Source organism: Thunnus thynnus, chromosome 13 (assembly GCF_963924715.1).
Source record: "Thunnus thynnus chromosome 13, fThuThy2.1, whole genome shotgun sequence".
Taxonomy (NCBI): Eukaryota; Metazoa; Chordata; class Actinopteri; order Scombriformes; family Scombridae; genus Thunnus; species Thunnus thynnus.
The window spans coordinates 31,067,476-31,077,710 of NC_089529.1; the positions used below are offsets into that span (position 1 = coordinate 31,067,476).

Below are 10,235 nucleotides of genomic sequence, written 5' to 3' on the forward strand. Positions count from 1 at the left end.
CAATTTAAAAGAACTTTAGCTCCACTTTTTGCTGAAGAGTTTTTCTAGCTTCTTACTTTGTGCTGCTTTTTCTGACATTATTATTTGATGCTGCGCGTCAGTTAATGTCATATATGATCCTCTGAACTCTGATTCATTCGTCTGCCTGCTGGCTTCAGCACGGAGGGTTTGTTTGATTAAAAGACCCGCGCAGCAGGAGCGGGCGGCGGATTGTTGGTCACCCCTCGTTAACAGTAACAGCTGTCTCCGTGTCTCATACAAGGATACAAAGTTCAAACGGAAAACAAAACGAGCGCTCCCAGAAGATACAACAGAAGCTGCGGTAGAAAGCCGCTCTGAGCCTTGAACAGCTTTCTGTGTAAACGCTGTTTCAGAGTTTAGGAGGTGGTTAAACGGCGTTTATGTGCGTTTAGTCTCCGTTACAGCCCTGTGTATAACTGTACAAAAATAATCCGCCTAGTTTAAGCATCACTCTTTAGCAAAAAGACTGTGACTGTTCATCTCTGTTGCTGTGGCGATGTTTTGGTGTGAGAATAGTTTGGGCAGCGTGAAGCGTGAGAGTTGGCAACCCTGAACTAGGAGCAGGATCTCTTCACCAACATGTATGCCCAAAATGACAACGACATGACATCACATCCAGTTGATAACAAACACTGACCCCTTAGTTTAAAAACATGTGTCACACATCTACAATAGATTTATATTCACTTTTCTTTCTCAATAGATTTAGTCTTTATTGTCTTTTTGTTTTCACAGCCTGGAGGAGACAAAGTTTGATTTTTTCTGAAATGTTGTCATATACAGTTTATACTGTATTTATATTTTATATATAATATATTATATATATTATATATAAATCACTTTAAACTACAGAGACCTGAAACCTGAAAAACAGTCAAAACTTCTTAGTAGAGTAAAAAAAAATATAAAGTTTTATACTTTTCAATTAAAACTTCATTTGGTTTACTCTTCTAATTATTCCATATTTCACAAACATTTAATCATTTATAACAAATGAAATAAAGCATCTGAAGTTATTTGATCTTGAATTATCTTTATGTAAATATTATTATCTTTATTTATATTTATTTAAAAATGAATTGAAGGTTAAAAGAAAAAGTATACAGATTGATATTTTTACATTTTTGAACTAACTGTGTGTTTTATTGATGTAATCGCTTCATTTTTTACTCCTGATAACATTTTGTTGTTGTTTGGAGGCTCCGAACACTCAGACAGTTTGTTATCGACGCCACAGAGAAGAACTTTTACTTATTGTCTCTAAATTAAACCTCAAATCCAAACCTGAACCTGGACTTTTTAAAACTGTGTTTCTGTTTTAATGTCTTCAGAAAACACGTTTCAGCCGTCAGCATCATTTCACTGGTTTCATTTACATTTTACAGCTGATTTTAAAATTGTATTACTTACCTTTAAAGCAGGACTTGGACTGAGGATGTGCTGATATCACACTATGACTATCACAGGTCAAAATATCATGATTAACAGTATTATCATGATAATCATTCAAGTTCCTGAAATCCTGCTATTAGTGCTAAAACACAGATAAATGACACAAAGATCAGCTTGTGTTTTATTGACTGAATATTATTCTGTGTGTTGCAGCTTTGAAAACAGTTGATTAAATACAGTTTAAACAGTAAAGAAAAGCAGCTTGTTGACTGGAAATCACTTTAAATGCAGCTCAGAGTTTCTTATAGAAACACATTCATAGTCTGAAATTCATGAATTTTTCCTGATGAAATGGATGGATTTGAAGGTCGGAGCTTATTTAACTAATTCAAATACTGGAGTGTTGAACTTTGTATGAAGTGTTAACAGTTCAATTCATTTATAAAAGGCACATCAGTAACAAACAGCAGCAGAGAACATTCAGACCTGTAAGCTGCTGCTCTTCAGTGTGTTGGCAGCTCAGGTTAATATAGAAAGTCCTGAGCAGAGATGTTGGATCTGGACTGATCTGACCTGCTTCTCTGGTTATTCTGCCTGTGAGCAGCAGAAAGCTGCTTCGTCGTGTCTGAACAGAATCAAACTGCTGATGAAGACAGAACAGCTGCTCTGTGTTCACAGTGTCTCTGAAAACAACAATAATCACAGTCAGAAACAATGTTTCACCACAGTTTATTGTAAAAAGGTTTCCCGCCACATCTCTAACTGGGACTGACTGACTCCAGAATATATAACAGACCTCTAACAGCCTGTGAGCCTGAACGTGGTCTCAGACCATCAAACCAGTTTCTGCTCGCTGATCCCAGTTCAGTTCTGTGACCAGAGACGATCAGACTGTCGACATCTGTTGATTATGATTATTATTATTATTGTTATTTGAGCTGTGATGTTTAAATCACCAGACTGTGATTCAGGTTTCTGCTGCTAGATGGAGACAAACAGACAGAAGCTGCTTTAAGTTGCAGCTTCATTTAATTCTCGTTATATTTACACCAGTAATGACTCGACACTCTTAACATGTCAAGTGAACGAACACTGAAATCAAACTGAATAATCTCATTAAATTCCTCACAACCCAAAAACCATTCAGACACTTCATACAGAAAAACTGCTGAATTATCAGACTGATACTTAACTGTTTGTATTTTCAACATGTTTCACTTTTACAAGATGACGAGCAGCTGATCTCAGGTAAACCTTCCAGAGCTGCTAATGTTAGCCTCAACTCTGATATATCACATCTCATCAGGACCGACTCCCACACAGCCCATGTTCCAGTCCTGAAGGCTTTTTCTAACGTGACCTGTGACCTCACAACCCTCCAGACTCTAAATGTACAATGACTGGAGATCACTTTATTAGGGACACCTGTGCAGTCTGATGCGATCCAACACAACAGCTCTGCCATCAATTCTACATTTACAAAGCTTCTACATTCTCAGTTGTTGTTGACGTTGTCAGAAAGGTGATAATTGTATTTTATATTTATTATTGAGGTGGTAGTGGGGCTGCTGTACTGGACTGTGTTATATTGAAAAGTGTTCCTAATATTTTGCCCTCCTGATGCTTGTTAATGGGCTGGAATAAAACCACACAATGGAAAACATGATGGAAATATGACATTTGTCTCCTCTCTCAGTAGAGTCCCACTAGATACTAGTTTTCTTTCTCTGCCCACAGAATCTGTTCTGAACATCAGCAGACTGTTAAACTCCTGCAGCTGTAAAACTTTCTGACTGAAGTTTCATTTACAATCAAAGCTAAAAGCTAAACTTGTTCAACAGACAGGAAAACTTCTGCACACGCTCAGTTTGGGGAAACCTTCCTGAAAATGGCCTCGAGTACAGAAAGAAGAAGCAGCAAACACCTGCTGCCTGGTTTGAAATATGAAAATAAATAATAAATGAAGTTATTTTATCTTGATTTATCTTATTTATTTAAAAACCAACTGAAGGTTAAAAGAAAAAGTCTTTGTTACAACAATAAAGTGCAGAGAAAACAGTTTTCTTTGTTTTGGATGATTTCTCATCTAATTTAAAGTCATTTATAAATGCTGTAACCTTCAACACTCTCACCTGTATATAGAAACATTTGTTGGAGCAAAGTTATGTTTGTGATATGATTTATTTATTTATGGATTACAGACACAAAACAGAAATCCAAGTGATAACATGTTACAGTGAAAACACGTATTTCCAACATGGTCCCAAGATGTTAAAAGACAAAGAAACAAAGAAACACATTCAACATAAAAACTAATCAATACAATCCTGAAATACAAAAACACACCAGCACAGTTTAAGAAATGAAGAATAATAATAGTTAACAGTTCTTTTTTTATTAGAACTAGTGCAGAGCCTGTTCAAAGACAGATTGATTATTATTTCTCAAGAACCACATATATATGTATCAACTGACAAGCCTATGCTCTGTTTATCTTTGATTCAAACCAACTTCACTGTATGAAGACAAGCACCTCTGTTCTCTGTCACAAACTGTTTCATCCAGTAAAACTGAAACAAGTTTCTTTAAAGTTCATGTGTCTGCATTGATATTAATGCTGCTAATATCCATATCAATCAGACAGAAATGATCAGAACAATGTTCTTCCAGACACTATGTGTAGGATGTGAAAGTTAGTTGAGTTTGGCTCCATCTGGTGGGAGGATGAAGAACGACTGTGTGTCAGTCAGAATGTTTGTCAGCCTCCAGATGTTGGAAATATTGTTGAAATACCTTCACAGTGTTTGTCTGTCTCTCTTTGTATTTTAATATCAGGATGTTTGTCTCTCTATTCAATTCATTTGATTTCTATGAAAGCTGCAATCAGCTGCTGTTGTTCTACTATCAGTCCACTAGATGGCCTCATGATGCACATGTGGAGGAATTTACAGCTGTGTTTCATGTCAATTACAAGTCAATTTAACTCTGAGTGGCAGCCAAAGGTGACTAATAATTTATATAGAACAGAACAGACTGAAGATGCTGGAAAATGATTCTTTGTGCAAATATATTCCAAATCTTTGCATTTGATTCTTTTCATGTAAAAACAGTCTTCAGTGTTTTCTGCTGTTTTTTCTTCTTGTAAGGATGGAAAACATTTATCAGACTGGAGGTCTGAGACTGACCCATGGAGAACCTTCCTGAAGCCAACATGCATCCATGAATGTTAAAAATAAAGAGTCCTGATGTGAAACAGAGCTGAGGATAATTAGACCTGATCCAGACTGTGTTGGACCTGAACAGACCCAAACAGAGAGAGAACATCCACCCTGACAGCAGCATGATGCTCCATTAATTCACTGAGCAATGTTTGAGATCTTTGTCAGTAAATATCACAGAGCAGAACAAGCTGCACACTCAGATGTCTGTTATCCGCTCAAACACTCTTTTACACATTTTAAACTGAATATATTGTGACTGTCTCTCTCAGGAGTAAACACCTGTCCATGCATCCAACTGGATTCTTCTTTTGGATTGTTTCCATGGTTACGTCTTCATTTTGCTCCATTGTTTGTTTGTAAGACATTATTTTGGTGTATATATTCAGGGCTGTAGCCAGGATTTTAGAAATACCCACAATACAACAACATAAATAATATGTATCATTATTTAGATTTTATTCATGTAATTATACAGTTAAATATTATATTTATATTATTTATATATATATATTATTTATATATATATATATATACGTTTAATGTATTTTTCTTGATATATATATCAAGCTTTTCTAATACACTAACAACAGAAAACAACAACAACTGGACTCAGTTTATCATTTGATTCATTTTACAAACAAACTGTCAATCATGTGGAAACCATGTTTACATTTACAAGCAGTGAGAGATCATGTTGGTACTAAATACCATCAGCTGTGTGTGATCCTGTACAGACTGAACTATCTGGTCAGCAGTGAGAAAGTTTATCTAACAGGAGGAGACTCTTCCTCCTACAGACCACACAGAGACACTGAGGAATCAGATCTGGACCCAAACCCAGCACACAGAGGCTGAGTGAATGTGGTGTTGAAGGTGTGGAGGTGGATCAGTGTGTCAGAGGAGACTCTGTAGAATGACAGAGTGCCAGCAGGACAGTCCACATACACTGCTACTCTGTTAGAGACAGAGGGGGAGGAGGAGGAGGAGGAGGAGGAGGAGGAGATGGATGTTACTCTGTTATTGTGACGGACATACCAGCCACCATCATCAGAGCAGCTCAGACTCCAGGACTGATCATTTCCTCCAAACAAACAGTCACCACTGTCTCCTTTCCTTCTGATTCCTCTGTAACTCACTGATATATAAACCAGTCCTCTCCACTCGACCTCCCAGTAACAGCGACCAGTGAGATCATTTCTACACAGCAGCTGATACCAGCCATCAAATCTGTCTGGATGATCAGGATATGACTGAAACTCCTCCACACATGTCACCTTCCTGTTGTTGTCAGACAGTTTGAGTTTTCTGTGTGCTGTGTTTGGATCCAGTGTGAGTTGACAGAAATCTGATGGAGAGAACGAGACACAATACAGCTGCAGTTATTGATCTATCATCTGTTTGATGATGACATCACCTCATCCTCAGTAGACTGTGAATGAGCTTTGTATTCATGAATGAAATGAAAAACACACTTACACTTCCTCAGACCTGGTGTCAACCATCGGACTCCAGCAGGCTGCAGCCTGAAAGGAGGAGGGGGGTCAGAGCAGCACGTTCTCTTTCAGCATGCAAACATGGACATGACATCACTCTAGAAAAAGCAGTCCTGATCCTGATCACATTGAGGTGCTTTGCTGTTGCCTGGCAACACAACTGTCAATCACATCACATCACATCACATCACGACTATCGACAGCAGCTACATGCAGCTAATCAGAAACAGGCGTCTCAGAGTCAAATCATGTCAACAATGAGACTTTTCCTTTGTCAGACTCAGCAGTTTGTATTGTGAACAGATGACAGGACTGTTTAAACTGATTCACACTAACATGAAAATGATAAACCGCTTGTTTCTGTTTGTCTTTCCTCAACAACCTTTGGATGTCTGACAAGTTATTTCCTCTCACACAGGTGGAACATTCCTGCATAATGGTTACAGCTGACAATTAGCTGCAGTCTCAAGAGGTTTAGCTGATTTACTGTCCACCTGTCTGTCCATACCTGAGAGTATCCAGTCTCCAGTGAGGATCCTCCAGTCCAGCAGACAGCAGCTTCTCTCCTGACTCTCCTGGATGATTGTAGCTCATGTCCAGCTCTCTCAAATGGGAGGGGTTGGAGCTCAGAGCTGAGGCCAGAAAAGCACAGCCTTCTTCTGTGATCAGACATCCTGACAGACTGCAGACACACAAAACTACATGCATTACATGATCTGAGATCACTGCAGGACTGGAAGGTAGTGTGTTTATTACTTTCACCACATATGTGTTTCTGTAATCTTTAGAGTTAAACTTAATACTTCCGGTCACTACATCTCAATTCAAATGGCCAACCATTGTACGACTTGTATTGTGAGGCAGTTCCAGCTTCCTGTTACCTTAGTCAACATGATGTTAGCGCCCGATAACTCTTCACTGCTAAAAATAGGTCTAAATAAAAGAATAGTAAAAGAAGAAGCAGCCACAGTGAGCTGATTAGATGAAGAGTTGCAGGTGACAGACTCTGACTTCAGTTTGTAAGAACATTAAACCTCCAACACGTAAATGACTCTGTCTGAGATGCTCACACTCAAATACAGAACAAATGTGGCATATAAGGACTAAAGGTTGTGGAAGTAAATGTAAAAACTAACAGTAAGGAAACATTTCTGACATCTTCACTCACACTCACTAATTCTGCTTCACACAGTTTTAGTAATCATCCAGAGTTTTAAGGTTGTTTGAAAGAAAAGAACAATTAAATGGTGGTTTACCACATAACAGCTGGGGTGCATATCACCATGGTGACTAAAAGTCACTATCATCCCAGCATAGATTCTGCTCTGAAATTAAAAGAAACTATAACTGTTACCAAAACACTGTTCACTGAATAACTGTCTGTATGTATTTTACTTTGGGCCAGTTACACAGTTCTTCGTTCAGTTTTTGAATCTAAAACTCCTCTCTGGTATTTCAGGTTCCAACAGAAGAGAAAGAACAAAACTTATGAAAATATGTTAATACAAAGTTATTCACAGGGTCTAAACACACAACTGGTCTGGAAATGATTTGAGGACAGAAAATGTCCAGCTGTTTATACACTCAAATAAATCACAGTTTAAATGGTGATAAGCTGAGCAGGTTGATGAATCCTGACCTGAGAGTTTCCAGTCTGCAGTGTGGACTCTCCAGTCCAGCAGAGAGCAGCTTCACTCCTGAATCCTGCAGATTGTTGTTACTGAGATCCAGCCCTCTCAGACTAGAGGACTGGGAGCTGAGGACTGAGGACAGAGCTGCACAGCTTCTCTCTGAGAGGTTACAGCCAGTCAGTCTGGAGAACAAATGTGGAAAAATCCTTAATTATTTATTTTTCTCCCCTGTTGAAAAAATCTCTTTGAATAGCTACTCAATAACCCAATAAATCAATCAATAAATAACTGTGCACTTACAGAGCTTTGTTGGAGGCTTTGACCACTGGCAGCAGCCTCAGAAGAGCCTCATCGGAAGCAGAGTATTTCTTCAGGTCAAACACGTCCACATCTTTTTCTGATGACAGTAAGATGAAGACCAGAGCTGACCACTGAGCAGGAGACAGTTTATCTGTGGAGAGTTTTCCTGATCTCATGGACTGTTGGATCTTCTCCACTAGAGAACGATCATTCAGTTCATTCAGACAATGGAACAGATTGATGCTTTTCTCTGCAGACAGATCCTCACTGATCTTCTTCTTGATGTACTTGACTGTTTCCTGACTGGTCAGTGAGCTACTTCCTGTCTGTGTCAGCAGGCCTCGTAGGAGAGCCTGATTGGTCTGCAGTGAAAGACCCAAGAGGAAGCGGAGGAACAAGTCCAGGTGTCCATTCGGACTCTTTAAGGCCTCATCCACAGCACTCTGATAGAAATGTGTTTGTTTAGTTTTTTCTTTAAAGACTTTAGGCCACCAGGATGTTGTTTGTCGGTCTGCCAGCAGATTGACTCCAGACTTGATGAATGTCAGATGGACATGAAGAGCAGCCAGAAACTCCTGAACGCTCAGATGGATGAAGCAGAACACCTTGTCCTGGTACAGCCCTCTCTCCTCTTTAAAGACCTGTGTGAACACTCCTGAGTACACTGAGGCTGCTCTGATATCGATGCCACACTCTCTCAGGTCTGATTCATGGAAGATCAGGTTGCCTTTCTGCAGCTGCTCAAAAGCCAGTTTTCCCAGAGACTCAACCATCTTCCTGCCCTTTTTATTCCAGTGTGGATCTGTCTCAGCTCCTCCATCATACTTGACATTCTTCAGCTTGGACTGAACCACCAGGAAGTGGATGTACATCTCAGTCAGGGTCTTGGGCAGCTCTCCTCCCTCTCTGCTTTTCAACAGATCCTCCAGAACTGTAGCAGTGATCAAGCAGAAGACTGGCATGTGGCACATGATGTGGAAGCTTTGTGATGTCTTGATGTGGGAGATGATGGTGCTGGCCTTCTCCTCCTCTCTGAATCTCTTCTTGAAGTACTCCTCCTTCTGTGGGTCAGTGAACCCTCTGACCTCTGTCACCATGCTGACACACTCAGGAGGGATCTGATTGGCTGCTGCATGTCGTGTGGTTATCCAAAGGCGAGCAGAGGGAAGCAGTTTCCCCCTGATGAGGCTTGTCAGCAGCACATCCACTGAGGTGGGCACTGTGATATCAGTCAGGATCTCATTGTTGTGGAAGTCCAGAGGAAGTCGACACTCATCCAGACCGTCAAAGATGAACACAACCTGGAACTCTTCAAACCTGCAGATTCCTGCTTCTTTGGTTTCAGTAAAGAAGTGATGAACAAGTTCCACCAAGCTGTACTTTTTCTCTTTCAGCACATTCAGCTCTCTGAAAGTGAATGGAAATGTGAACTGTATGTCCTGGTTGGCTTTGTCTTCAGCCCAGTCCAGAGTGAACTTCTGTGTTAAGACTGTTTTCCCAATGCCAGCCACTCCCTTTGTCATCACTGTTCTGATTGGTTCATCTCTTCCAGGTGAGGCTTTAAAGATGTCTTCTTGTCTGATGATTGTTTCTGGTCTGTCTGGTTTCCTGGATGCTGTTTCAATCTGTCTGACCCATGTTCATCATTGACCTCTGCAGTCCCTCCCTCTGTGATGTAGAGCTCTGTGTAGATCTGATTCAGAAGGGTTGAGTTTCCTGCTTTAGCAATCCCCTCAAACACACACTGGAACTTCTTCTTCAGGTTAGACTTGAATTCACGTTGACACCTGCCAGCATGACTCCCTGAATGAACACACAGGAAATAGGATCAATGAATGAAGTATGAAGCAAATATTTCAACATTTAATTCCCCCAAACAATAAGTATATGAACATATTTTCCTTCATCTCTTGAGACATCAGTAAGTGTCTCATTTATCCATCATGTTAAATCTTCATAGAAATCCTCTTACTGCTGTGCAGACAGTCAGCCAGCTCCTTCTGCTTCATTCTCCTCAAGAAGTGCAGTGTGATCTTCAAAAATGCATCTCTGCTGCTCCTCCTCTGCTCTTCCTCCTCACCTTCCAACACCTCCTCATCCTCCCTCTGACCCTCTAAGCATTCTGGGTAATCTGAACTCAGAACCTTCTGAATCTTCTTCAGCTCGTTCTTCACAAA

General features: G+C 39.9%; 1 protein-coding gene across 1 annotated transcript; it reads right to left on the reverse strand.

The window, feature by feature from the left end:
- Positions 1-3,575: 3,575 nt before the first annotated feature.
- On the reverse strand, positions 3,576-9,666 carry LOC137196190 (NLR family CARD domain-containing protein 3-like). Its single transcript, XM_067609038.1, has 5 exons — positions 8,059-9,666; positions 7,767-7,940; positions 6,636-6,809; positions 6,111-6,157; positions 3,576-5,979 (listed from the first exon to the last, which is right to left on the reverse strand). Exons 1-5 carry the CDS (start codon positions 9,579-9,581, stop codon positions 5,426-5,428), a joined length of 2,472 nt encoding a protein of 823 aa, XP_067465139.1. The 5' UTR covers positions 9,582-9,666; the 3' UTR covers positions 3,576-5,425.
- Positions 9,667-10,235: the final 569 nt, after the last annotated feature.

Excerpts from the sequence above, each read along its gene's own strand:
- LOC137196190 (XM_067609038.1), bottom strand. The coding sequence starts at position 9,581 with ATGACAAAGGGAGTGGCTGGCATTGGGAAAACAGTCTTAACACAGAAG. Across the intron at positions 7,941-8,058 it reads AAAGCCTCCAACAAAGCTCT|ACTGACTGGCTGTAACCTCT; the intron begins GTAAGTGCACAG and ends TTTGTTCTCCAG. Across the intron at positions 5,980-6,110 it reads GACACCAGGTCTGAGGAAGT|ATTTCTGTCAACTCACACTG; the intron begins GTAAGTGTGTTT and ends TCTCTCCATCAG.